The sequence below is a fragment of the Lactuca sativa genome, chromosome 1 (genome assembly GCF_002870075.4).
Source record: "Lactuca sativa cultivar Salinas chromosome 1, Lsat_Salinas_v11, whole genome shotgun sequence".
NCBI lineage: Eukaryota > Viridiplantae > Streptophyta > Magnoliopsida > Asterales > Asteraceae > Lactuca > Lactuca sativa.
Genome location: NC_056623.2, coordinates 91033714 through 91057197, shown reverse-complemented (window position 1 = coordinate 91057197; position 23484 = coordinate 91033714). Strand labels below are relative to the sequence as shown.

Below are 23484 nucleotides of genomic sequence, written 5' to 3'. Positions count from 1 at the left end.
ATTTGGAAGTCATTTCTAAGCTTTTGGAGGTATAAACTAGTTCCTGGACCCTTTTTGCATCTAGATTTATGTGTGGTTGTTGGGGCTCTTTAGCCATAATGATATTATTTTGAGTTAGAAGCCGGATCTGGAGTTGCTACTTCAGATCCAAGTGTGTTATGGACTGGAGAAGCATAAAGTATCAGCCCTTAAGTCGATTTTGAAGCCCCTTGGCCTTAAACCCTAGTTTATGGTACTTTTTGCCTAGATATCCCTCTCTACACGTAAAGTTTGCAACTTTACGTGGGGAGATAGGCTTGGGAAGGGTAGATCTACAGTTTGGAGTCCATGCATGACTCAAAAGTCCTCTGCATGTATGTAGATCTGAATGGACTCGGCGAGTCCTTCGAGTGGACTCGGCGAGTAGCTTGAAGATGAGGAGGAACTCGACGAGTAGGATGAACAGCTCGTCGAGTCGGATGAAGATAGGCATGAACTCGGCGAGTTGGATGAACAACTCGGCGAGTTGGATGAAGATTGCCGTGTGTTCGGCGAGTCTATTTTTAGACTCGGCGAGTCAAGTCGCGTAGTCGCCAAAGCCTTCGAGTTAAGACTCGAGTCAGCGAGTGGAGCAAGGACTCAGTGAGTTGGTCAGGACAGGATTCGGGAATCTGTAGACTCGGCGAGTCAGGGGCTGACTCGGCGAGTCAAGTCGCGATTGGAAGGACTTTGAGCATAAGAACTCGGCGAGTCAGTAAGTGGACTCGGCGAGTAGGGTTGACCTGGAAGGTTGACTTTGACCAGGACTTTGACTTTGATAAGAGTTGACTTAGTTGACCTTTGAAGGTCAGTTAGACTAAGTGTTATGTTGATATTGGTAGCTTGGGGAGCTAGTGGAGCAGCAGTCTGGAGTCAGTGGTCAGGTAGCGGTCATAGGAATTAGCAGCAGCAATTCAGCAGTATCAGGTGAGTTTCCCTTTGTATGAATGGGTCTACGGCCACAATGCCGACCCATGTAGTTATGAGTAGAAGACCTAGGGGTTAGCCCTAGGACCAGTATGCTAGTATGATATTCGGGACGAGGTCCAATGATAGAGGGCGGGTGCCCAAGGAATGGTTTATGTGATAGTTTATACTTGTTGTCTGTGTGATACTTGTATGTGCCTGGTAGGGAGGTGAGTGTGGGCGAGGTCCCGTATCTCAGCAATAGCAGAGTGTGGATGGTGTTCCACATCTCAGTAGCAGAAGAGCAGGGGCGAGGCCCAAGTCAGGAAAGGAGTGAGTGTGGGCTGGGCCCGTATCTCACTACCAGTAGGAGCATGGACGGGGTTTCGTGACTCATCAGTAGCAGGTCAGGGGCGGGGCCCAGAGATAGGCGAGGCCTTAGGACAAGATCCGTTAGTATGTGTTTAGCTTATGTGAGATGTTTATGTGCTATTATATGTTAGTAGGCGAGGCCCTGTGATAGGCGAGGCCTACGTGAAACAGATCTGTATCCGAGCGGGGCTCGAAGCCAGGCGGGGCCTGGAGTGGCGGGGCCGTTGTAGCGGGCGAGGCCCGAGGTAGGGGCGAGGCCCAGGATAGTGGGCGCGGCCCAGTATGTGCAGTATGTGGTTATGCATGGTATGTGGTAGGGTGGGGAACTCATTAAGCTTCGTGCTTACGGTTTTCAATTTTGGTTTCAGGTACTTCCAGTAGCGGATGATAGAGCTCGGGATGATGGCATGGCACACACCATAGCTTAGACAGCCTGGGAATGTTTACTCTGATAACGAATATGTATTTTGGAAACTAATACTTTGTTTATGTTTGAAAACGATGAATTTGCTTAACGTAATGTTTTATTAAATGAAATTTTTAGTCTTGAATTTTGGGACGTTACACAATTCCATTCAAATTCTAGCATATACATGATTCTATCATCATGGATGAAGTTGAGAATAGTAGTCAGATTTGTAGCCAGAAAATACCATCTAGGTCATAGAATCCAATCTCATTTCATCATCAATTGCAATATCCCCAATTTGGGTTTTCTAATGTTCATGGACCTTTTTACCCAGATCATTAAATCCATCAATTTTATGATTGAATTAAGATTAGAACCATGGAAACCAATTAAGAGAGGTTAGAAAACAAGACCCTAATCATCAATTAAAGCAAAAATTAACATTGTTTTTCGACCCCGTTAATACTCATTGAAACCTTCTTATAAGCCTTTGATTACTTCTTTTCTTTGCTTGAACGTTTTCACAACTCCACTTGAATCAAACTCTATAATTTCTTGAGATCAAAATCGTCATTAGAAGACCTCTAGGATGAAGAAATTGGTCTGGAAGAGAAATGAGGAGAGTGTTCATCTAATTTCCCATATTTTCACATTTACTCCTGAATTCATGCATCTTGTCGATTTTTACCATTACTCCAATTATTTTCATATTTTTCTAAAAGATTGAAAAAAAGTCCTCCTCCATCCATTATATAACTTTGGTAGTCATTTTCACTAACTGAGTTAATGCTTTGGTCAACACACTTTGCCATTTTGGCATGTTTGGTCCCTCCTTGCACAAGCGCTTTCAAAATAACTCCAAACTAACTTAGAAGCTTCAGTTAACTTCCAAAATGGCCCATCTACATTCTAATCTTCACAAACATAGTCAAAGTTATCAAGTTGGTCAAATCTTTAGTCAAAACTAAGTCTTACCCGATTGTCACAAATGCCCATTTAACTTTTACGATGGTATAATTTTCACTTCTAACCTTCTAAACTTCATATCAACTAATGATATGGTTATCAGTTAATGATTTAACCATATAAATCATTTTTTGTCTATTACTTTATTAATTTATGAACTGTTGGAATAGTGTCTAAGGCTGCAACTATATTAGGCAAGTATTTGACCTGGTTGTGCATGGTCCTTTTGGGTTGCCTTCACCATAGCAACTTGATAGGATGATTTATTAAGAGAGAGTAAATATTATTAGTATATTATGAGAATAATATAAAGAATAATATATTGCTATTTGATTAATATAAGTCATAGAATTAATTGGAATTAATTTGGTGACTTAAAGAGATTAATTAAATAAGAGGGTATAAACTGTCAATTGTTTGATAGTTAAACTTTAGACTGTAAATCCATATAGATATGGATTGGACGGATTCTAGAAGCTAAGGATAGCTTCAAATCGTCCAAGGGGTTATCTATGGAATGGATTTGGATAGCTTTAAGAGAAGATTATCCAATTAGGGTTTAGGTTGTAACCCTTAAGGAGTCTACAAGTATAAATAGACCCTATGGCATAAGGAAATCGGAACTTCATCTAAAGTATAGAAACCCTGGCCGATTTCCTCCCCTCTCCTCTCTCCCAAATCATCCTCCTTGCTATTTGGTGTTTGTAAGCCATTAGAGGAGTGATAATTGTGACTCTAGAAGCTCCAAGACAACATAATCAACAAGGAATTCAAAGGTATGATTCTAGATCTGTTTCAATATTGTTATTACATCTAAATAGTCATTAGAAGTCTTGGATTCAAAGCATGTTTAATTAGGAAGCCTAGATCCAAGCATTAGGGTTTTGCATGCGCACATAGGAAAGTTCTTATGGCTAAAACCCATCATGATCATGGTCTTAAATTTTAGGATGTTATAGTGGTGGCCATGGTCGATGGCATGGCAGTTTATAGTGGTGATGAGAGTGGAATCGGACCAAAGGAAAGAAATAGGAGAAGAATTGTTTTGGCAACTTACATGACTCAAAGATTGTTACCACTAGCTCCTCCTTTCTCCTTGAGTTGTCTTCTCCTTCACCCCCGCCCCCTCTCGCGGTCATAGTCGATCAAAAAAACATTCTTCCTGTTTTTCCTTTTTGAGCTGCAGTTCACCACAGATACACGCACATCATGTATTTTTTTTTTTTGTTGCTATGGATCGACTCCAGCTACTAGATAATAAGGGAGAGGGCCAATCAGCCCCCTAGTAGATCCAAAATTATGCAATTTACCTATATTTTACAATTTAGCCCCCCTAAGGAAAGCCATAATTCCACTTATTGCCCCCAATACCATTTTTCATGCAAGTTTGATCCAAGTCTTACCCAAAATAAATCTTTTCTTCGAAAACAAAATATAACAAGATTAAATAAATAGCAATTAATAAAATAACTTGATATACTGGGAATCGGGGGCTTACATGATAGTTAGGTATAAACTTCATATTCCTTGTTTGTCCCACAAGAACAGGGAGCCGTATCCTTCAGTTCAGGTATGGATGAAAATCGTTTTTTTTTATCAATTATTGCATCTCTTAATTATGTGATAAAAATAACTAAAACATAATCTTTAGATTATAAAACAAAGAACATATATGGGATTAACCAAAACATAATCATTAGATTATATAACAATGAACATGTATGCATTGGAATCTCAGTATAACCAACGAAGATATAATTAATGTCTCTTTCACCCAATAGTTTCATTTTGGGTTCAACTAATCTCACATCTACTCTACTAAATATATAGAAAGTTATTAACACAACTTCTTTCCATAATCCATCACTCAACCCCAAATATGGTATCATATATATCACTATTTCGTTGAGAATTCTATTTTTCCTTTCTAATATTCCATTTCTTTGAAAATTTATACAAAGACTGTACAAACTTCATATTCTTCTTTTTATTCAAATTTGTTGCCTTAACATATGCAATAGGTTTAGGGTTAGCGAACAGAAAGAAGAAACCTGAATCAACATAAGAAATGGAAACTACCAACCAAAAAGGGAAGCAGTGCTTGTAAACATACAGAGATTTTCATTGGATTCAAAAGAAGGATCGATCGGCACCAATTGTTTCAATAATTTAGGAGCATATGGGAGTGGCGGTATGATATGTACAACGAAAATTGTGGATGAATAGAAAAGGGAGGACAACACGTCGGGAAGCTAGAGGATGGGAGCATGACTCAGAATTCCGGAAGGTGAAGACTATCTGCACAACGGAACATGAATATTTTTGAATCGGTGTGTATATTTATGGTGTCCTTGAACAGGTAGCTACGTGGTGTTAAGTAAACCGGATGAAAGTACTATAGGCTGCAGGAGGAAATTAAGGTTTTTAAATGTAACAATGATTTAAGAAAATACAACAATTATACGCCATTGTACTTTTAACATGTCTCCTCTCAAATACATTTCACGCTTGAGAAGACATCAAACAAATAAATTACTTAATGGGCTATTTTTATTATATTCAATTGATTATTTCATACTAGGCGAATGTCCGCGCATTGCGCAGTGGGATAATTATGTAGTTTAATATGGTTATATAATTTCTTGTGAATAAGACATACATAAAACTTGTATGCGATTAAATAGCATGTATATTTTTTGATTTAAAGATTTTTTATCATAATAAATAATGAAAATTTTTTACTATTAGTTTAAAATTTTAAATGTAATTTTTATGTACACATTAGTATCTAATGTAATTAGTTGATGATTGATTAGATATGAATTCTCATATGTGGTCGTCTATTTATGTTGAAACTTATAAAAATACATATTTAATGACTTTTGTTAATTTTACTATTGAATAGAAAATGGTGTTGTATTTTAAGTAAATATAAAAAATCTCATTCTCGATCTATTTTAAGATAGTGACATATTTTAAGTTAATATAAAAAATCATATTCTAGAACTAATGAAAACAAAAAACGGAGCTAAATTTTTTAACTATAATAAAGTTGATTCCAATTAAAAAGTATTCAATCGAAGATAATATCATTCGATAAACATCATAAGATACTACGTTATATTCAAATCACAGACATCATTTTTGTAAGAGTCATTCAAAATATATGAGACTATAGTGCCTAATACAATAATGTAATAACCAAATGACCCTAACATATTTTAAATGAAATATAATTATAATATATTATCTATGCAACTAAATTTCTGCATAACATGTGAGATTCGTCTACTATATGATATTCTTCTAATATATTATATTATAGTACAAACATTATATTTGGAAAACCACTTTGAGTTATATTGTAGTTTATAACATTAAATTTGTGATGGACTGTATTTGACACACATTTGTGTATTTATATTTATATTATATATTTAAAACAAATCTTATATAAACATCCAACCTAAATATTCATCTTCAAGTTTTCTTTTTTCGTCACGTAAACAAACTTTTGTTATAAAGCCAAAAATGGAATAAAAGACACTTAATTGTATGATCATGATATATTGTATTTTGAGTGGGGCTTCTACAAAACATGCATGAGCATATATTATTAATTTATCTCTTGTTTTGGGTAATTCGAATAAGATAGCTTCAAATCCAACGTATCAAACGGATTACCCATTTACTAAAGTCTAAAACCCAAAAACTCAAACATATTTTAGTACCATACAAATGCATGAGGTTTTAGCAAATTATTATCTCATATGAATTACCATTGATTGTGTGTGATAAATTATTAAGAAAGTGAAAAGGTTTGAGGGTTTCAAATGCATGAGGTTTTAGCAAATTATTGTGGGGGGGTTTCAAATATATGATAATCAAGGAAAAATGCAAGCTTTATAAGTATGTAAAATGTTTGCTCTATCATTTTGTGTACCAATGAATTGGTAACCACGGAAGATTGATATACAAAAAATTGATGATCTAGCAATCTAGGAGAGCGGAGGCTGTAGGGTTGTTTGCGATTCAACTAAATCAGGCTACATTATTATTATTATTAACTCAAATGAAATTATTACAATTCAATGGTGAAGAATATTATAGATAAAAAAATCGATGTAGGTTCAATTAATATCAACCCAGCTTTTCCAACGAACCAATCTCTTCATACAAGCATAGGAATTAATGGGCAAGAACGCCTATATATATCGTCACCTTGCACAACATTTTCTTGCACCAGCAACCATTGAAATCACATAGAAAGGAAAACACAAGTTTCTTTCTCAGTACTCGTACGTATTCTTGAAAAATGGCTAGAATGGTAATGATGGTCTTTTGTGTAGTCGTTACTTGCATGGTGGTGGCGGAAACCTATGCTCAGGCTATTACCTGTGATCAGGTCGTTAGTGACTTATCGCCATGCTATGGCTACTTAACAAATGGCGGTGCTGTGTCATCGGCATGTTGCAGCGGGGTTGACGCACTCAATAGCGCTGCAAATTCAGCTTCTGCTCGTCAGACTGCATGTAATTGCCTGAAGAGTTTTTACTCATCCAACTCCGGCATCAATCTCTCTAACGCTGCCAGCCTTCCCAGCGACTGTGGTGTCAACCTTCCTTATAAGATCAGTCCAAGCACAGACTGTTCCACGTATGTTAAAATATATGTTTATATTTGTATTTTATCAATTTTCGTTTATTTTTGCATTAACACGCATAAACTGTATTGACGTGGTTTGACATATAAATGGTGATTTGTGTAGGGTGGAGTGACGCGAAGATTCTTATGCATGTTTAGAAGACTGGAAGCATATATATCTAAATTATAATAAATATCGAGAGCATTGTATAATTGTTAGACATATATGACTGTATATGTGTCTCTTTTAGTTTGTACCGGCCTTAATTTCACTTCAAATAATGTTCTTGTCCTTGCATTTTAATTTTTTTTTTTAAACGGCAAACTAACTAATCTACTCTTAAAATGAGATGGTCCCTCCATACCGCTAGGTCATTGGCCCTTTGGTCCTTGCATTTTAATTAATAGATGAATATATAATATTCAGAATACACATATAACTTATACCAAATATGAAACTTATCTTAAAATATATATTTAACATACATGGTTAAGATCAATGGTACGGTGGATTAAAAAAAACTGTTTCTATTAAAAAGACTTTAAAGAGAGAAAAATTACAGGAATAGGAAGAGCACTTTGTGAAGGAAGATAAGAAACTTTTATTAATCACTCGATCAAGTGTACATCAGAAATACATACAACATGTATATAGGGGCCAAACATTGCAGACTCCTTCAAGTGAGCCACATACAACACTCTTTCAAGGAAGCCTTTCTGGACAGCCATAACTGTTTCATCTAGAATATGACCTATCCTTAATTACTAAATTAACCCTAATAAATATTATTCTTCAAGTCTAGCTTAATTTCAAACACACCCCCATAATGCCCAACTTTTAACACAACACCACGCTTGAGTTTTGCTTTTCTGTCATATTACTCTTATGTCTAAAATTAGGTACACTATTGTATCACCCACTAAAAACTGACTTCCTGCACTTGACTTTGCTAAGAAACTTAGTCTAACCAAGAGCATTATCTTGAAATTAATCTTAAACTTCATCCTCTACAAAACTTTTGGTGCAATAAAGATGGTAATAAAGATTGTTTTTGTTGGGAAATAGTGCCTCCAGATCTTTAGGGCAAACACCACAGCCCCCAATTCCAAATCATGTGTGGGGTAATTCGCCGCATGAGGCTTCAGATGCGTCGAGGCGTAAGCAGTCACATGAGCTCAATGCATAAGAACAACTTATAATCCCGAAAGAGAAGCGTCGCTAGTAAACTACAAAATATCCATTCCCTTGGGTAGCCCAAGAATTGGGGCCTCACACAACCTCTGCCTTAGAGTCTCGAACGCCAACTGATGATCCAGACCCCGCCGAAAGAGGCACCACAATTTTGGAGAAATCCTGAATAAATCATCGATAATACTCCGCAAGACCCAAGAAACTCAGAATCTCTAATGCATTTTTCGGAACCTCCCAACACATCACCACCTCAATCTTGGTCGGGTCCACCTAGATTCCCTCCTTGTTGGTGATGTGCCCCAAAAACTACACCTCACGCAACCAAAAATCACATTTGGATAAGTTGGCATAAAGTTTCTCCCTCTCAACGTCTTCAACACTTGTCACAAATGTTGCTCATGCTGCTCCCTGGTCTTGGAGTAGCCCAGGATATTATCAATAAAAACAATCACCAACCGATCCAACATCGGCCTGCAGACCCGGTTCATGTGATCCATAAACACCGCTAGGACATTGGTGAGCTCGAAAGGCATTACCACAAACTTATACTGACCATAAGGAGTTCTAAAGGTTATATTATGTACATCCTCATCCATGAATCTCATCGGATGGTATCTTGACTGAAGATCGATCTTGAAAAACCAGAATGTATCCTGAAGCCGATCAAAAAGATCGTCGATCCTCAGAAGTGGATAACGATTCTTCACCGTTAGCTTGTTCAGTTCCCAATAATTGATACACATCCTTTGCCCATATTTCTTTTTCAAAAACAGGATCCGTGCTCCCCACGGAGAATTGCTTGGATGGATAAAACCCTTGTCTAGCAGCTGCTACAACTACATAGACAACTCCTGCATCTTAGGCGGTGCTAGGCGATACGACGCCTTGGTTATTGGATCCAAACTTGGCATCAAATCAATCTGAAAGTCCACCTGCCTCTCGGGAGGCACTACCGACAACTCCTCGGGAAAAAAGTCAGGAAAATCCCGTACAATGGTTACCCTTCTCAACTGTAGCGTGGCCTCAACCCGTGTATCTGAAACATAAGCCATAAACCTTGAACATCCCTATTACAGAAATCTCTTGCTGCTCGCAGCTGAACATAGAGTTGGTCCATGTGTAGTTCTCTCCTCAGAAATAACCTGTTCTCCCCCACTTAGGGTTTGAACTCTCACCAACTGCCACTCACAATCAATCACAACCCCATTGGGCACTAACCAATCTATCCTGATGATCACTTTCAATCCCATTAAGAGAATCGATAGCAAATCAATAGCAAACCTCTCACTGAACATGTTCAGGGCACAACCTCCAAACACCATCGAAGCACTAACGGTACAATCATCTGTGATCTTCACCTACAGAGGGGATCTTAGAATTGTTGAAGCGTCTCGAAACTGTTGGATTAGTGTCTAAGTCGATAACTATAATTTGTATGTACCTGCCCGATTTGGCATGGTCCATTTGGGTTGCATGGCATAGGAACAATTTGGATAGACTTTTGTGAGAAAAGGATATCAATGATTTGTTAATATATTATAAGTTCTAATATATTAATATCAAATCATATTATTTAATTAGTATTTATCAAGAATTAATTTGGAATTAATTTTGTGATAAAAAGAGACTAATTAAATCTATGGGGATTGATTGTGTAAATCATTCATTCTTATATATGCGAGCTTATAATCCATAGTTCTTCATGTTGGGCTAAACCTATGGATACTCCATGGAGGTTTTAACCCATGGAGCATGAAGAATATGGAAAGACATGAGTTACATGGTGTAACCCTAATAGCCACAATATATAAGGACCCAATGGCTCAAGAAATCGGACTAAGGGTTTCACATATGAGGGCTAGCCAATTTGAGCATAAGAACTTCTCACTCAAGTTATTCCAAGTTGTTGGTAGTGTTGTGTGAACCAGTTGAGGTGTCGCACTTGAGGCACTAGGCTCTTAAGATCCATGGAATCAAGCTACAACATCAAAATGTATGTTATTCTACAAGATTCTTGTAGTATAGTTGCTTTATATTATGCTATTAGGATGAAACCTTGGAATATCAATTATTTGCATGTATATTAGAGAAAACATAGATCCAAGGTTTATAGGTTTGCATGTACACCATAGGAGTGTTAGAATGCTCATAACCCATCAGTGGTGTCACACCCCGAAACCAGACGGCGGAAACGTCCGGGGGTGGAGAACTTCATTTGTAGTATCACAACACATGTATCATAGTAATCAAAGCACAAACAACCATTGTATTTAAAAGTATAATATTTACATGTGTTCAATCATTGTATATTGAAACCAAAATAGTTATACAAAAGAAGAAGATAAGACTCCTAATGGCTCCATCTTCTCAAAAAGCTCGGGGAGTACCTGTTATTATTTCCCTGATAATACAAGTAATTTGAAAAGAGAGTATCAACAATAAGTTGAGTGAGTACATAAGTCTTTATGTTTGAATGGGTGTCTTTGTATTTTGAATACAAAAACATTTCTAGAAAATCCCATATTTTCTGTTGTATGTGAAAAGTAGTTTTATTCCCATAAAACCATCCTATTTGTAAACCAATGTATTTGTAAAACTTGTATTTGAGAGTGTGCCTGGCTTCACCAACTGTTATTGAAAACTATAGTATATCATTGTACTTTGCATTTTGTAAACTGGTACTTTGAAGATATACCTACGTTTAGTTGTTTATACACTAACTTGTTGTTAATATCTTTTCAATGAGTTATTATAACCATACTAAGACATGAACGCCTGAAACAAACGCCTGATGAGCGCTTAAACTGTTGATAACAATTGCCACTCATTGGCGTGTATGCCTGACTGTAGCTAGCAGCCTGAGTGCGGGGTTGTCAATCTCGATATAGATCTACACATAACTTGTTTCGATCCCCGGACTTGAGATTCTGGTTATAATGTTAGGGCTTTACCTTGGTTGTCTAAAATGAATTAAACAACCTGAATTGAATGTCTCATAAAAAGCATATAAACGTTACATGTATATTAGTTATGAAAACCCAATCATTCCGAAATAAATGATTGACAATATGTTCTTGACTTAGTATCCCGAACATGTATTTGATAAGTGTAAACCCTTGATTTGTTTTGAATTAAAACCCTTGTTGTATGTAAAACAGTGTATTCATATAAATTATTGCTCTATGTATCATAAATTATACCTATTATAATTTATATGTACTTTATGAATTGGTAAATAACTATTTTTGCATGTAATCCCTTGCTCAACATGTTAGAAAGGGTGATTAAACTGATGAAATACCTTTTATTTTTATATACATATACAATTTTATATATAAGTAAAATTTGAACAACCTTCGGACAAATAACTGGTACTTTAACTCCACATCCAAACAAGGAAAAGGACCTAGAATGAATTATTAGTCCTAAGCCTTTTAAATCTTATTTATATTAAATTATATATACAAATATGTATATTTGGGAAAAATATAAGTTTATAAAAGAGTTCAATATTTAAAGTATTTTTAATGCTTTAAAATCATTTTATCGTGATTTGAAATCATTTATTTATAACACAAAATTGTTGTGTTATACTTGTATTCCCCCCCTTAAAATAGTAGAAATTATGAAAATACGGGGGTATGAACTCACTTGATAGGTGGTAATTCGGACAGAGTTTCGTTTCACGAAAATGAGTTTATTTGTCGAGAAACCGGCTCAAATCGGGCAGAGTTTTGACAGGAGAGAGGATGAATTCTCGAGAATTTTGGGGCTTCACGGCTTACTTCGGGCTCGAGTCTTGATACCGGGGCTTTAGGGGTTTTATATGACCTTAAGGGAGTGGAAAATGTGAAAGAGGGTGAAATTTAGCGTAAAAAAGTGAAATTATTCGGAAACCCTCGCATACTATATATAGTCCGAAGGTTCGGACCCGAAAGCTGCGCGAGGGTGACATGCGTCTGACAGGTGGCAGGCGAAGGAAGTTCTTCGGACCGGAGGCTCGCTGCTGGCTGGCTCGGATTGGACAAACCCTCGGTCCAATCGAAAGACGACACGTGCGAAGGGGGCTGGTCCGAGGCGTGCGAGGGGTGTGCGAGGAGCGTGCGAGGGTGAGGTCCGGTGTGTCTCATGCGAGGTTGTCCGGTTCTTACTGGACCTCGGACTTGGTCGAATCAGGAGGTGACACGCGAGACATCGGTCCACTCAGCAGCCGACACATGGAGGCCTCGCATGCGAGGGTGACGTGGCAGTTACTGTTCATGCGAATATTCTCAATTTTTGGTATTTTTCTTTATTTTTTTTTGCCAAAACTTGTAAAATTCATAACTTTTGCATACGAACTCCGTTTTTGACGTTCTTTATATGCATGCGTAGGTAAAATTATACTCTACGACCTTCATTTAGACTTCGTTGGCTAATTTTGACTTTATTTTTAATATTATTATTTTAAACAGACCGGGATGTGAATCCGTTATAAATTCATAACTTCTTCATACGACGTCCGTTTTTGTCTGTCTTTTTACCGTCGTACTACTAATGATGAGATCTTCAACTCTCGTTTAGGTTGTGTCGGCTAAAAACCACTCGATCTTTATTTCGAGTTTTTAGTTGTACACTGTTATATTGAAATTTAGAAAAATCATAACTTCCTCATACGAAGTCAGATTTTGGCATTCTTTTTATGAAAGTTCTCGGTTTAACATAAACTATAACCTTCTTTGAGATTTTTAAGGCTAGAAAGCCTTTTATCAAAAATTCAGTTTTTACACTGAACAGTGTTTTGCCGGTTTTGTCGCGGATTTTCGATTGGTCATAACTTCTTCGTTATAACTCGGATTTTAGTGTTCTTTATATTTTTGGAAACCTTGTTACAATCTCTATCACTTTGTTCAACCCAATTAAGATTATTTAATAATTTATTTTTGAGGGTCAATTATGTAAATATACATAGTATGCCAAAATTTCTCTTTATTTAATTAAAAAGAAGTACAATTTGACCTACACTATTACATAAGTTTGAAATAACGGTTTGTTACAAGTGGTATCAGAGCCTAGGCTTGTTTTCTTTTATACTTGATACAAATTGCTGAAATTGAAGTTTGTATGCTGTCTGGAAAGCTGACTCGTCGAGTCCATTAAGAGACAAGACAAGTCCATCCTTAAATTCATCCAACTCGTCGAGTTGGTTCCTTCACTCGATGATTTGGACCCCCTAACAACATATCTTCGAGTTTTAAGGTTGGAATTGGTCTAGAATCATTACCTTAAACTGTTTTGGACTTATAAAACATGTTTTTGATTTGGTAATGACTATGATAAACCAATTTCAAGGTTGTTATCAAAAATTCAAGTTTTATGTGTGTTTATGTAATTCTTGAAATTATTGATATGATTGTTCATACTCTTATGAGTTTTGGTAGATCATAGGAATTATTTGCAAAAATTGTTTGTTAGTTAATTCTTGATCTAAATGTATTTTAACGGAGTCCATAATTTGTGCTCAAGTTATGGATTACCAAAAGTAATTTCTTTTAAATATGCGACAGTGGAGATGGTTGGATGTGGTAAAATATTATGATTGCGAGATTTTGTACCAACTCGTGAAGGCCAATGTGGTGGCCGATGCTTTGAATCGAAAGGCAGTATGCTCATCGATCTGAGACATTTGTTTGAGGTTGACTGTCACCTCGCCTCGGATGGATTTAATCAAGGAGGCTCAGGTGGAGGGATTGAAAAAGGAAAACTGGAAGATCGAGCGGATTAGAGGGCAGATTCCTCTATTTGTTAGAGACATTCGGGGGTTTTTGACGCCTTGCGGAAGAGTTTGGATTCTGCCGTCAGGTGGGGTGAGACAGACGATTTTAGAAGAGTCACACAAATCCATGTTTTCTATCCATCCGAGGGCAAAAAAGATGTACCGAGATTTGAGATTGAGTTATTGGTGGCCCTCTATGAAAAGGGAAGTTGCTTGGTTTGTCGAGCAGTGCTTGACTTGTAGAAAAGCCAAGGTCGAGCATCGGAGACCTCACGACAAGGTGCAGCCGTTACCCATCCTATGTGGAAGTGGGAGAAGATCACCATGGATTTCATCAGAAAGTTGCCTAGAGCGGTGCGGGGTGTTGATTCTATTTGGGTCGCTGTGGACAGGTTGACCAAGAGTGTGTATTTTTCATTATTGCTCAGAGTATATCCACAGAGAAGCTAGCTAATATTTATGTTCGAGAGGTGGTAGTTAGGCATGTGGTGCCCGTATCGGTGTTTTCAGACTAAGATATTCGTTCTACCTCTAGATTTTGGTGGAAGTTCCATGAGGTGTTGGGAACTCAACTACATTTCAGTACATCATACCACCCGCAGACCGATGGCCAGAATAAGAGAACGATTCAAACACTCGAGGATATGCTTCGGGCGTGTACTTTAGATTTTGGAAGTAGTTGGATACATACCTTCCTTTGGCCAAGTTTTCCTACAACAACAGTTACCATGCTAGTATTAACCGACCTGCTTTTAAGTTGTTGTATAGAAGGAGGTGTAGGACCCAAGTTTGTTGGGGTGAGGTTGGTCATCGGGTCATGGGAAGCATCGAGGTGGTGGTTAAGACCACCAAGTTGATTCAGCAGGTGCACGACAAGTTTTGAGTCGCGCAGAGTCGTCAATAGGGTTATGATGACTGACGCTGTACAAACCTTGAGTTTCAGGTGATAATTTTTATTGTTGAAGGTGTCAACATGGAAATGTGTCATCCGATTTCAGAATGGGCAAGCTGGGTCCCCGGTTCATTGGGCCTTTCAGGATTAGTGCCCATGTAGGCAGGGTTGCTTACCGGCTGGATCGTCCAAATGAGCTCAGTCAGGTGTATAACACTTTCCACTTGTCTCGGTTGTCGAACTGTTTAGCCGATGATTCAGCTGTGATTTCTTTGCATGATATTCAGGTGGACGAGCACCTGAATTATGTGGAGAAGCTGATTGTGATTCTCGACAAGAAGACTACGTCTCTACGTAATAAGGTGGTGAATCTTATTAAGGTGCGATGACAACAATGAAAGGGCTCTGAGTGGACATGGGAGCCATAAAACAAGATGAGGGAGCACTACCCAGAGTTATTCGAGGCAACCGACTTCGAGGACAAAGTCTAGTTCAAGTGGGGGAGAGTTGTAACATATAATATTTATTAAGTTTTCTTTTGAAACTTTGAAGTTTTATTTGGTTTCACATTAAGCCCCCGAATTTAAAATCTTGAAATCTTGGTCTTGATCATGTACACGAGGCATACATCTTTATACGGTTAGCGTAGTGCCTGCCGTGTGAGTATGCTGCGCGTACTCCAACATAATGAGCACATGTGGCTCAGGCTAAAACCCTAAGAATTAGTGTTTGAGCTCTATTTAAACCGCATTATGGCCCAAGACCCTCCCCTACATCAGCCTCCATTCCCTTTCTAAACCCTATTAACAAACCTTAGTATATTTTGACCTTCTTGGAGCCTTTTGAGTGATAGTTTGTGCTTGCAGTTGTGAAGAAGGTTACTCAAGAAGGAAGCTTTTCCCTCAATAGTTTGGATCTAGTTTATCCTCTTCATTTTTCACCACTAGAAGGTATAAATCTTCAAACTTTGGTCGTGTTTCTTTAAGTTTCATTTTGAGTCTAGTTTCCTGCTTTGATCCCCTAAAATTTAGATCTTGGTGAGTTACTCCTAAGCCTCCAAGTTGTATTTTCAGACATTTCTAGTAATTTTATATCATAAAGGTGCAAGCTTGGACGTTGTTGTGTCCCCATTCATGTTCTAGAGTGTAGGTTTGGGTGTGATATGTTAGGTTTTAGAGTTTGGGCTCTTTGTATCCACCCAAAGGCATAAAGATTGCAAATTTATGGCCTTAATGGTCTTAAGGGGTCCAGATTAAATTTTAGGCATTTTTTCTTAAGTGGTTAAGTCACTTTTTCATGGCTTGCATGGGGGGCGCGTACGCTATGCGTACTTCCTGTACGCCGCTCGTATTTCTTGTACGTCGCGCGTACTGCCTCCATTAGTCGTGATGTCCGCTTCAACCTTGTACGCCGCACGTACCAGTATGTACACCGAGCATACAGCTCATATTAGTTTACGTTTTGGGCCAAACGACGGGCTTGTTTAATGGATTTGGGTCTTGGACATTTTCTCCTGGGCCACTCCAGCTGTTGGACACGTTATGGGCCATAATTGATCCTTGTTTTGGGCCTAGGATTTTATTGGGCCTTAGGTCTGGTTTGGCCCATCTCACTTTGGACATTAGCCTTATGTTCTAAGTGTTAGTCCAGATTTTGATCCAATTGTCTTGGGACATTATTGATTAGTTATCTCGGGAATTTATCCAGCCTAGTAACCGAGTTTTGTTTTGGATATTAGCAGTTGAGGTGAGTCTTCTCACCATATTTATGGGTCGAAGGAACTGACACCGGCCTATTTCTAATTACGAAGAATGTTGTTGAATTTTTATATAATTGTATGGAAGACCATGGGTAGCCCATGGCACTTCAATGTAAAACCAGGATGTGGACTTCAGCTTCGCAAGGAAAGACCATGGAAGTAGACCATGACACTCATATGTAAGACTATGATATGGCCCTCTACATTTAGAGTAAAGACCATGGGGGTAACCCATGACACCTACATTTTTACTCTTAGTATGTGATATGATTGGGAAACTCGCTAAGCTTATGCTTACATTTTATATTTGTGGTTTCAAGTACTTCCAGTACTATGGGGAAGGGCCCGACTTGATGGTGCAACGTTCATTCCTCACCAGTTTTCCACAATTTGACATTTTACTCTGATTTTTCGCATTATTATTAATGAATAGTTTTGGAACAATGTGACAATTGTAACTTTGGTGCTTATTTAAAAATAAAAATCTTGATCCTGATTTTTGGGTTGTTACACTATGACATCCTCTAATTTTGAAAACTAATTAAAACTTCTCTTTACGCTTTAAAAATCATTTATTTATATTTGCGGAAAATCCCAACATAAAATATCATTTTGATTACAAATGTTTGTTTCTAGAATGTTAAAACCCTAAGGATATCATAATCAATAAAAATACATAAGTTACAGTGTAAAAACCTAATGGTCCTAGATACTATTGCAGACTGTCTCTTAAACATTCAACATCCTAATCAACTTTCATTGGCTTAAGTCTTGATACATGTGATGCATATGAACTGGGAGGTTTAGGTTGGGGAAACCTAGGGAGATACATAGGGATTTGAATCTCATGATGTTGAGATGATAATATTCCATAATTATCAGACCTACAAACCAACCGTTACCATATAAATAAACACTCCTTCATATTCATTCCTACAGATCCTTACAGATACTAGACAATCCATATCCATCGATCCTCACATATCATAACCTATCCATTTCTATTGATCCTCACACATCCTGAATAGTGATTATTAGAGAGAAGTTTATCTCGCCTGATGAATCATTGACAACATAGCTATGGCTTCTTTGTCGTTGTAAGTTGTAAAGGCTTATAGGCTGTCAGAGTATTTAATAAATATGATTTTCCAGTTCATCTACTTCTATGAGTAATGAGCTACCAATGGCAATGTAATTCACAAGACCGTCTAGAACGATCTAGTGTTTTCGCCTACTCTGTGGGGTGACCAGACATACCGCTAACAGTTGTCTGATCGGGACCCACCATTTCTGGTCATCCCATACGGAGCTACCGTACATCAACACCTGATTGTGTCATGGAATAGAACTTATTCTTTATTCCTAGGTTATATACATTCTCCTAACTACCTAATATCAAACTTAATTGAGCTAGGTATCCTCCATAAGTCTAAGTTTATTCCTAGACTATATCACAATGCCTATAACCAACTTTTAATACTAAATTTATTCTTAGGTGACAATGACCTATCTGTAGTATATTTATATTCCCAACAGAACATTAGGTATTATTAGTTCTTTATCTTCTCAACAAAGCTACCTTTAATACTATTATATGATGTTATATATTTAATCCTAAAATCAAATAAAACCATATTTGGTTTGCAAATAGTACTATATATATATATATATATATATATATATATATATATATATATATATATATATATATATATATATATATATATATATATATATGATGGAGGTCGTATGTGAATTATGTGCTTATGTGCCTGGATTATATGTTAGTATGTATATATATATATATATATATATATATATATATATATATATATATATATATATATATATATATATATATATATATATATATATAATCCAGACAATAAGCACATAATTCACATATGACCTCCATCATATATTTAATATTTTAATTAATACTTGTATTAAATCATGTTCATGAAAGGGACTATGCACTCACTAGATAAAATAGGAGACTGGTTATTTGGGTCGAGCTTCGTCTAACACCTCAAATACTCCTTGACGTGACCTAAGTATAATTACTACAAAGTTTTAGTCTAATGATCCTGGAGAATAAGAATAGACTACATCCTCACTAATTCCAATGTCTACATCAAGATCTATCAAGTAAGGATCAGTCAGGCAGGACAGTTGGGTGGTAGGATCATTTCAGCATAATAGCTTTTCTTAAACCCAACCACCAAGCAAACATGACCATTCTAGACACCTCTTCTGTAAGCAGATCGATCGGTATAACGACATGAAATTACTGATAAATCTTATTGATAGTTTCATAATAATGACTTATTACTGACACAGAAAAGACTATAGTGTAGCTTAACTTATAGAGGTTCTTCCTGAGAAAGTTAGGAAATTGAACTGGTATAGCTTCTACTCGCTCGCTACTACTTCTTTAAGGATCGTAGGGTTTCGCCGAAGGCTAAAACTAAGGGAAATGGGATAAAATCGGGAGAATTGAGAGAGAGAGAGAGAGAGAGAGAGAGACGAGTATGGGAAGCAACGAAGCAAATGAGTAGCCAAACTTTATTTATAGTACAACTGCGTGTCGCACAAACCTAAGACATCGCACCTCCCATTTTTCTGCCACGTCTTGGAAATATGGTGGTACACGCCCCACCTTCTAGAAGGTGCGCACCGTGCAACCCACCTGCGCATGGCGCTTTTTGAAAACCTTATGAAAATCGTATCTTCTTCATATGAGCTACGTTTTCGAGATTCTTTATATCCCTGGAAAGCTCTCGACATGATCTACAACTTTTGTTTAGACTACGTCGACAAAATTTGACTTTATTTTTGAAGCTATTTTTTTAATTGGCTTAGACTGTTAAAGTCCGTTAAAAATTCATAACTCCCTCATATAATATCCGTTATCGACTGTCTTTATATCAACGGAACCATATGGACGAGATCTTCAACCCTCATTTAGATTGTTTTTCCTAACAATCAACTGATTTCTTCTTCGGTTTCTGAGCCGTATACGGCTACACTGAAATTTCTAAAAATCATAACTTCCTCTTACGAAGTCAGATTGGGGCATTCTCTATATATACGCTCTCAGTGTAACGACTACTATAACTTTCGTTTAGATTATTTAACATAAATAATATTTTTTTGATAATATCTAGTTATCATTGCAACTAATAATTATCTCATTTATTCTTTAATCATCTAACCCGATCTTATGGGTGTTACATTTGGTCCCTCCATACACAAGCTCTTTCAAAATAACTCCAAACTAACTTAGAAGCTTCAAATAACTTCCAAAATGGTCCCTCTCCATCCTAATCTTCACAAACTTAGTCCAAGTTATCAAGTTGGTCAAATCTTTAGTCAACCCTAAGTCTTACCCAATTCTCACAAATGCCCCCTTAAGTTTTAAGATGGTATAATTTTCACTTCTAACCTTCTAAACTTTATATCAACTAATGAAATAATTATCCCTTGATGATTTCACTATATAAATCAATTTTCTTTTATTATTTTATTAATTTCATAACATTGTCTTAAATTTTAGATTGCTACGGTGGTGACCGTGGTCGATGGCTTGGCAGTTTATGGTTGTGATGATAGTGGAATCAAACCAAGGGAAAAAAATATGAGAAGAATTGTTTAAGCAACTTACGTGACTCAAAGATTGTCACCACTAGTTCCTCCTTTCTCCTTGAATCGTCTTCTCCTTCTCCCCCCCCCCCCCCCCCCCCCCCCCCCCCCTTATAGTCGGCCAAAAAAACATTCCTCCTGCTCTTCCTTTTTGAGCTACACTTCACCACACGTATACACACATCACATATTTTTTTTTGTTGCCAAGGATCGGATCGAGGTACTAGATAATAAGGGAGAGAGACCATCAGCCCTCTAGTAGATCCAAAATTATGGAATTTTCCCATATTTTATGATTTAACCCCCTAAGGAAAGACATAATGGCAATTATTGCCCCAAAAGCCATTTTTCTTGCAAGTTTCATCTAATTCTTACCCAAAATAAATCTTTTCGTCAAAAACAAAATACAATGACTAAATAAATAGATATTAATTAAACAAAGTCATATACCGAGAATCAGGGTGTTACATCAGAGTTACGTATAACTTCATATTCCTTGTTTGTCCCACTAGAATTGGGAGCCATATCCTTCGGTTCATGTATGGATGAAAACTGTTTTTTATCAAATAATACATATGTTACCTCTGTGATAGAATTAACTAAAATATAATCGTTAGATTATAAAACAAAGAACAAATATGTCTTGGAAACTTAGTATAACCAATGACGATACAATTAATGTCTTTCACCCAATATTTTCATTTTGGGTTCAGTTAGTCTCACAACTACTAGATAGCTTCAAACTTTAGGATATCCAAAGTTTTATTTTTTATAACCAAAGTTCAGATGAAATTATTTTCTTTTTCCTTTTTTTTTTTTTGAAACACTAAGAAATATATAAAAAGTTGTTAACACAGCTTCTTCCCGTAATCCATCAGTCAACCCCGAATATGACATCATAGATTTCATCATTTCGTTGAGAATTCTATTTTTCCTTTCTAATATTCCATTTTTTCCAAATTTATATGAAGACTGCACATACTTCATAATCTTCTTTTTTATTGAAATTAATTGCCTTAACAACATCTGCAATAGGTTTAGGGATAGCGAACAAGAAGAAGAGACTTGAATAAACATAAGAAATGGAAACTACCAACGAACAAGGGAAGCAATGATTGGAACCATAGAGAGGTTTTAATTGGAATCAAAAGAAGGATTGATCGGCACCAATTGTTTCAATAATTTAGGAACATATGGGAGTGGGGGTATGATATGTACAACGAAAACCGCGGATGAATAGAGAAGGCAGGACAACATGTCGGGAAGCTAGAGGAGGGGAGCATGACTCAGAATTCCGGAAGGTGAAGCCTATCTGCACAACAGAACATGAATATTTTTGAAACGATGTTGATATTTAAGGTGTCCTTTAAGAGGTAGCTACGTGGCGTTAAGTAAACCAGACAAAATTACTATATAGGCGGTAGGTGGAAATTAGGGTTTTTAAATATAACAATCATTTAAGAAAATACAACAATTAGACGCCATGGTACTTTTAGCACATCTCCTCTCAAATACATTTCACTCTTCCTTTTTTTGGTATATATATTATAACGTGTTAAATCTCACATCGTTGCTTGGTATATATCGACAAATCTTTTACACGTATATTTAATGAGAAGACATCAAACAAATAAATTACTTAGTGGGCTATTTTTATTTTATTCAATTGATTATTTCATATGTTTGCACAATCATTTATATACCAATGAATTGGTAATGACGGAACAATATTGATATGCAAAAAATTGAAGATCTAGCTAGCTATAGGAGGGCGGAGGCTGTAGGGTTGTTTGCGATTCAACTAAATCAGGCTACGTTATTATTATTATTAACTAAAATGCAATTATTACGATTAAATGGTGAACATTATAGATAAAAAAGCGACGTTGGTTCAATTAATATCAACCCACCTTTTCCAACACGAACCAATCTCTTCATACAAGCATAGGAATGGGCAAGAACGCCTATATATATCGTCACCTTGCACAGCATTTTGGTGCACCAGCAACCATTGCAATCACATAGAAAGGAAACACAAGTTTCTTACTCAGTACTCGTATTCTTGAAAAATGGCTAGAATGGTAATGATGGTCTTTTGTGTAGTCGTTACTTGCATGGTGGTGGCGGAAACCTATGCTCAGGCTATTACCTGTGATCAGGTGGTTAGTGACTTATCGCCATGCTATGGCTACTTAACAAATGGCGGTGCTGTGTCATCGGCATGTTGCAGTGGGGTTGACGCACTCAATAGCGCTGCAAATTCAGCCTCTGCTCGTCAGACTGCATGTAACTGCTTGAAGAGTTTTTACTCATCCAACTCCGGCATCAATCTCTCTAACGCTGCAAGCCTTCCCAGCGACTGTGGTGTCAACCTTCCTTATAAGATCAGTCCAAGCACCGACTGTTCCACGTATGTTAATTAAATATATGATTATATTTGTATTGTATCAATTTTCGTTTATTTTTGCATGAACACGCATAAAACTGTATTGACATGGTTTGACATATATTTCTGTAGGGTGGAGTGACGCGGAGATTCTTATGCATGTTTGGAAGACTGGAAGCATATTATATATATATATATATATATATATATCTAAATTACAATAAATATCGAGAGCATTGAATAACTGGTAGGCATATATAACTGTATGTGTCTCTTTAGTTTGTACCGGCCTTAATTTCACTTCAAATAAAGTTCTTGTTATTGCATTTTAATTAATAGATGAATATATAATACTGTTAAGAATACGCAATATAACTTATACCAAATATTAAACTTATCTTGACATATATTTTACATACATGGTTAAGATCAACGGTACGGTGGATTAAAAAAATTGTTTCTATTCAATAGGGCCGGTTTTGAGGATTTAAAAAAGTGCCTAGGACGGGTCGGAAAAAAAGGCCCTTCAGCCTTAACGTGTAA

General features: G+C 36.8%; 2 protein-coding genes across 2 annotated transcripts; both read left to right on the top strand.

Moving 5' to 3' along the window:
• The first annotated feature begins 6916 nt into the window (after positions 1–6916).
• LOC111915873 (non-specific lipid-transfer protein-like) lies at positions 6917–7619 on the top strand. Its single transcript, XM_023911501.1, has 2 exons — positions 6917–7327; positions 7440–7619. The coding sequence occupies exons 1-2, from the start codon at positions 6987–6989 to the stop codon at positions 7447–7449; spliced, it is 351 nt and encodes a 116-aa protein (XP_023767269.1). The 5' UTR covers positions 6917–6986; the 3' UTR covers positions 7450–7619.
• A 14921-nt stretch (positions 7620–22540) lies between these two features.
• On the top strand, positions 22541–23273 carry LOC111915871 (non-specific lipid-transfer protein). The gene is made up of 2 exons (XM_023911499.3): positions 22541–22965; positions 23074–23273. Exons 1-2 carry the CDS (start codon positions 22625–22627, stop codon positions 23081–23083), a joined length of 351 nt encoding a protein of 116 aa, XP_023767267.1. The 5' UTR covers positions 22541–22624; the 3' UTR covers positions 23084–23273.
• The last annotated feature ends 211 nt before the right edge of the window (positions 23274–23484 follow it).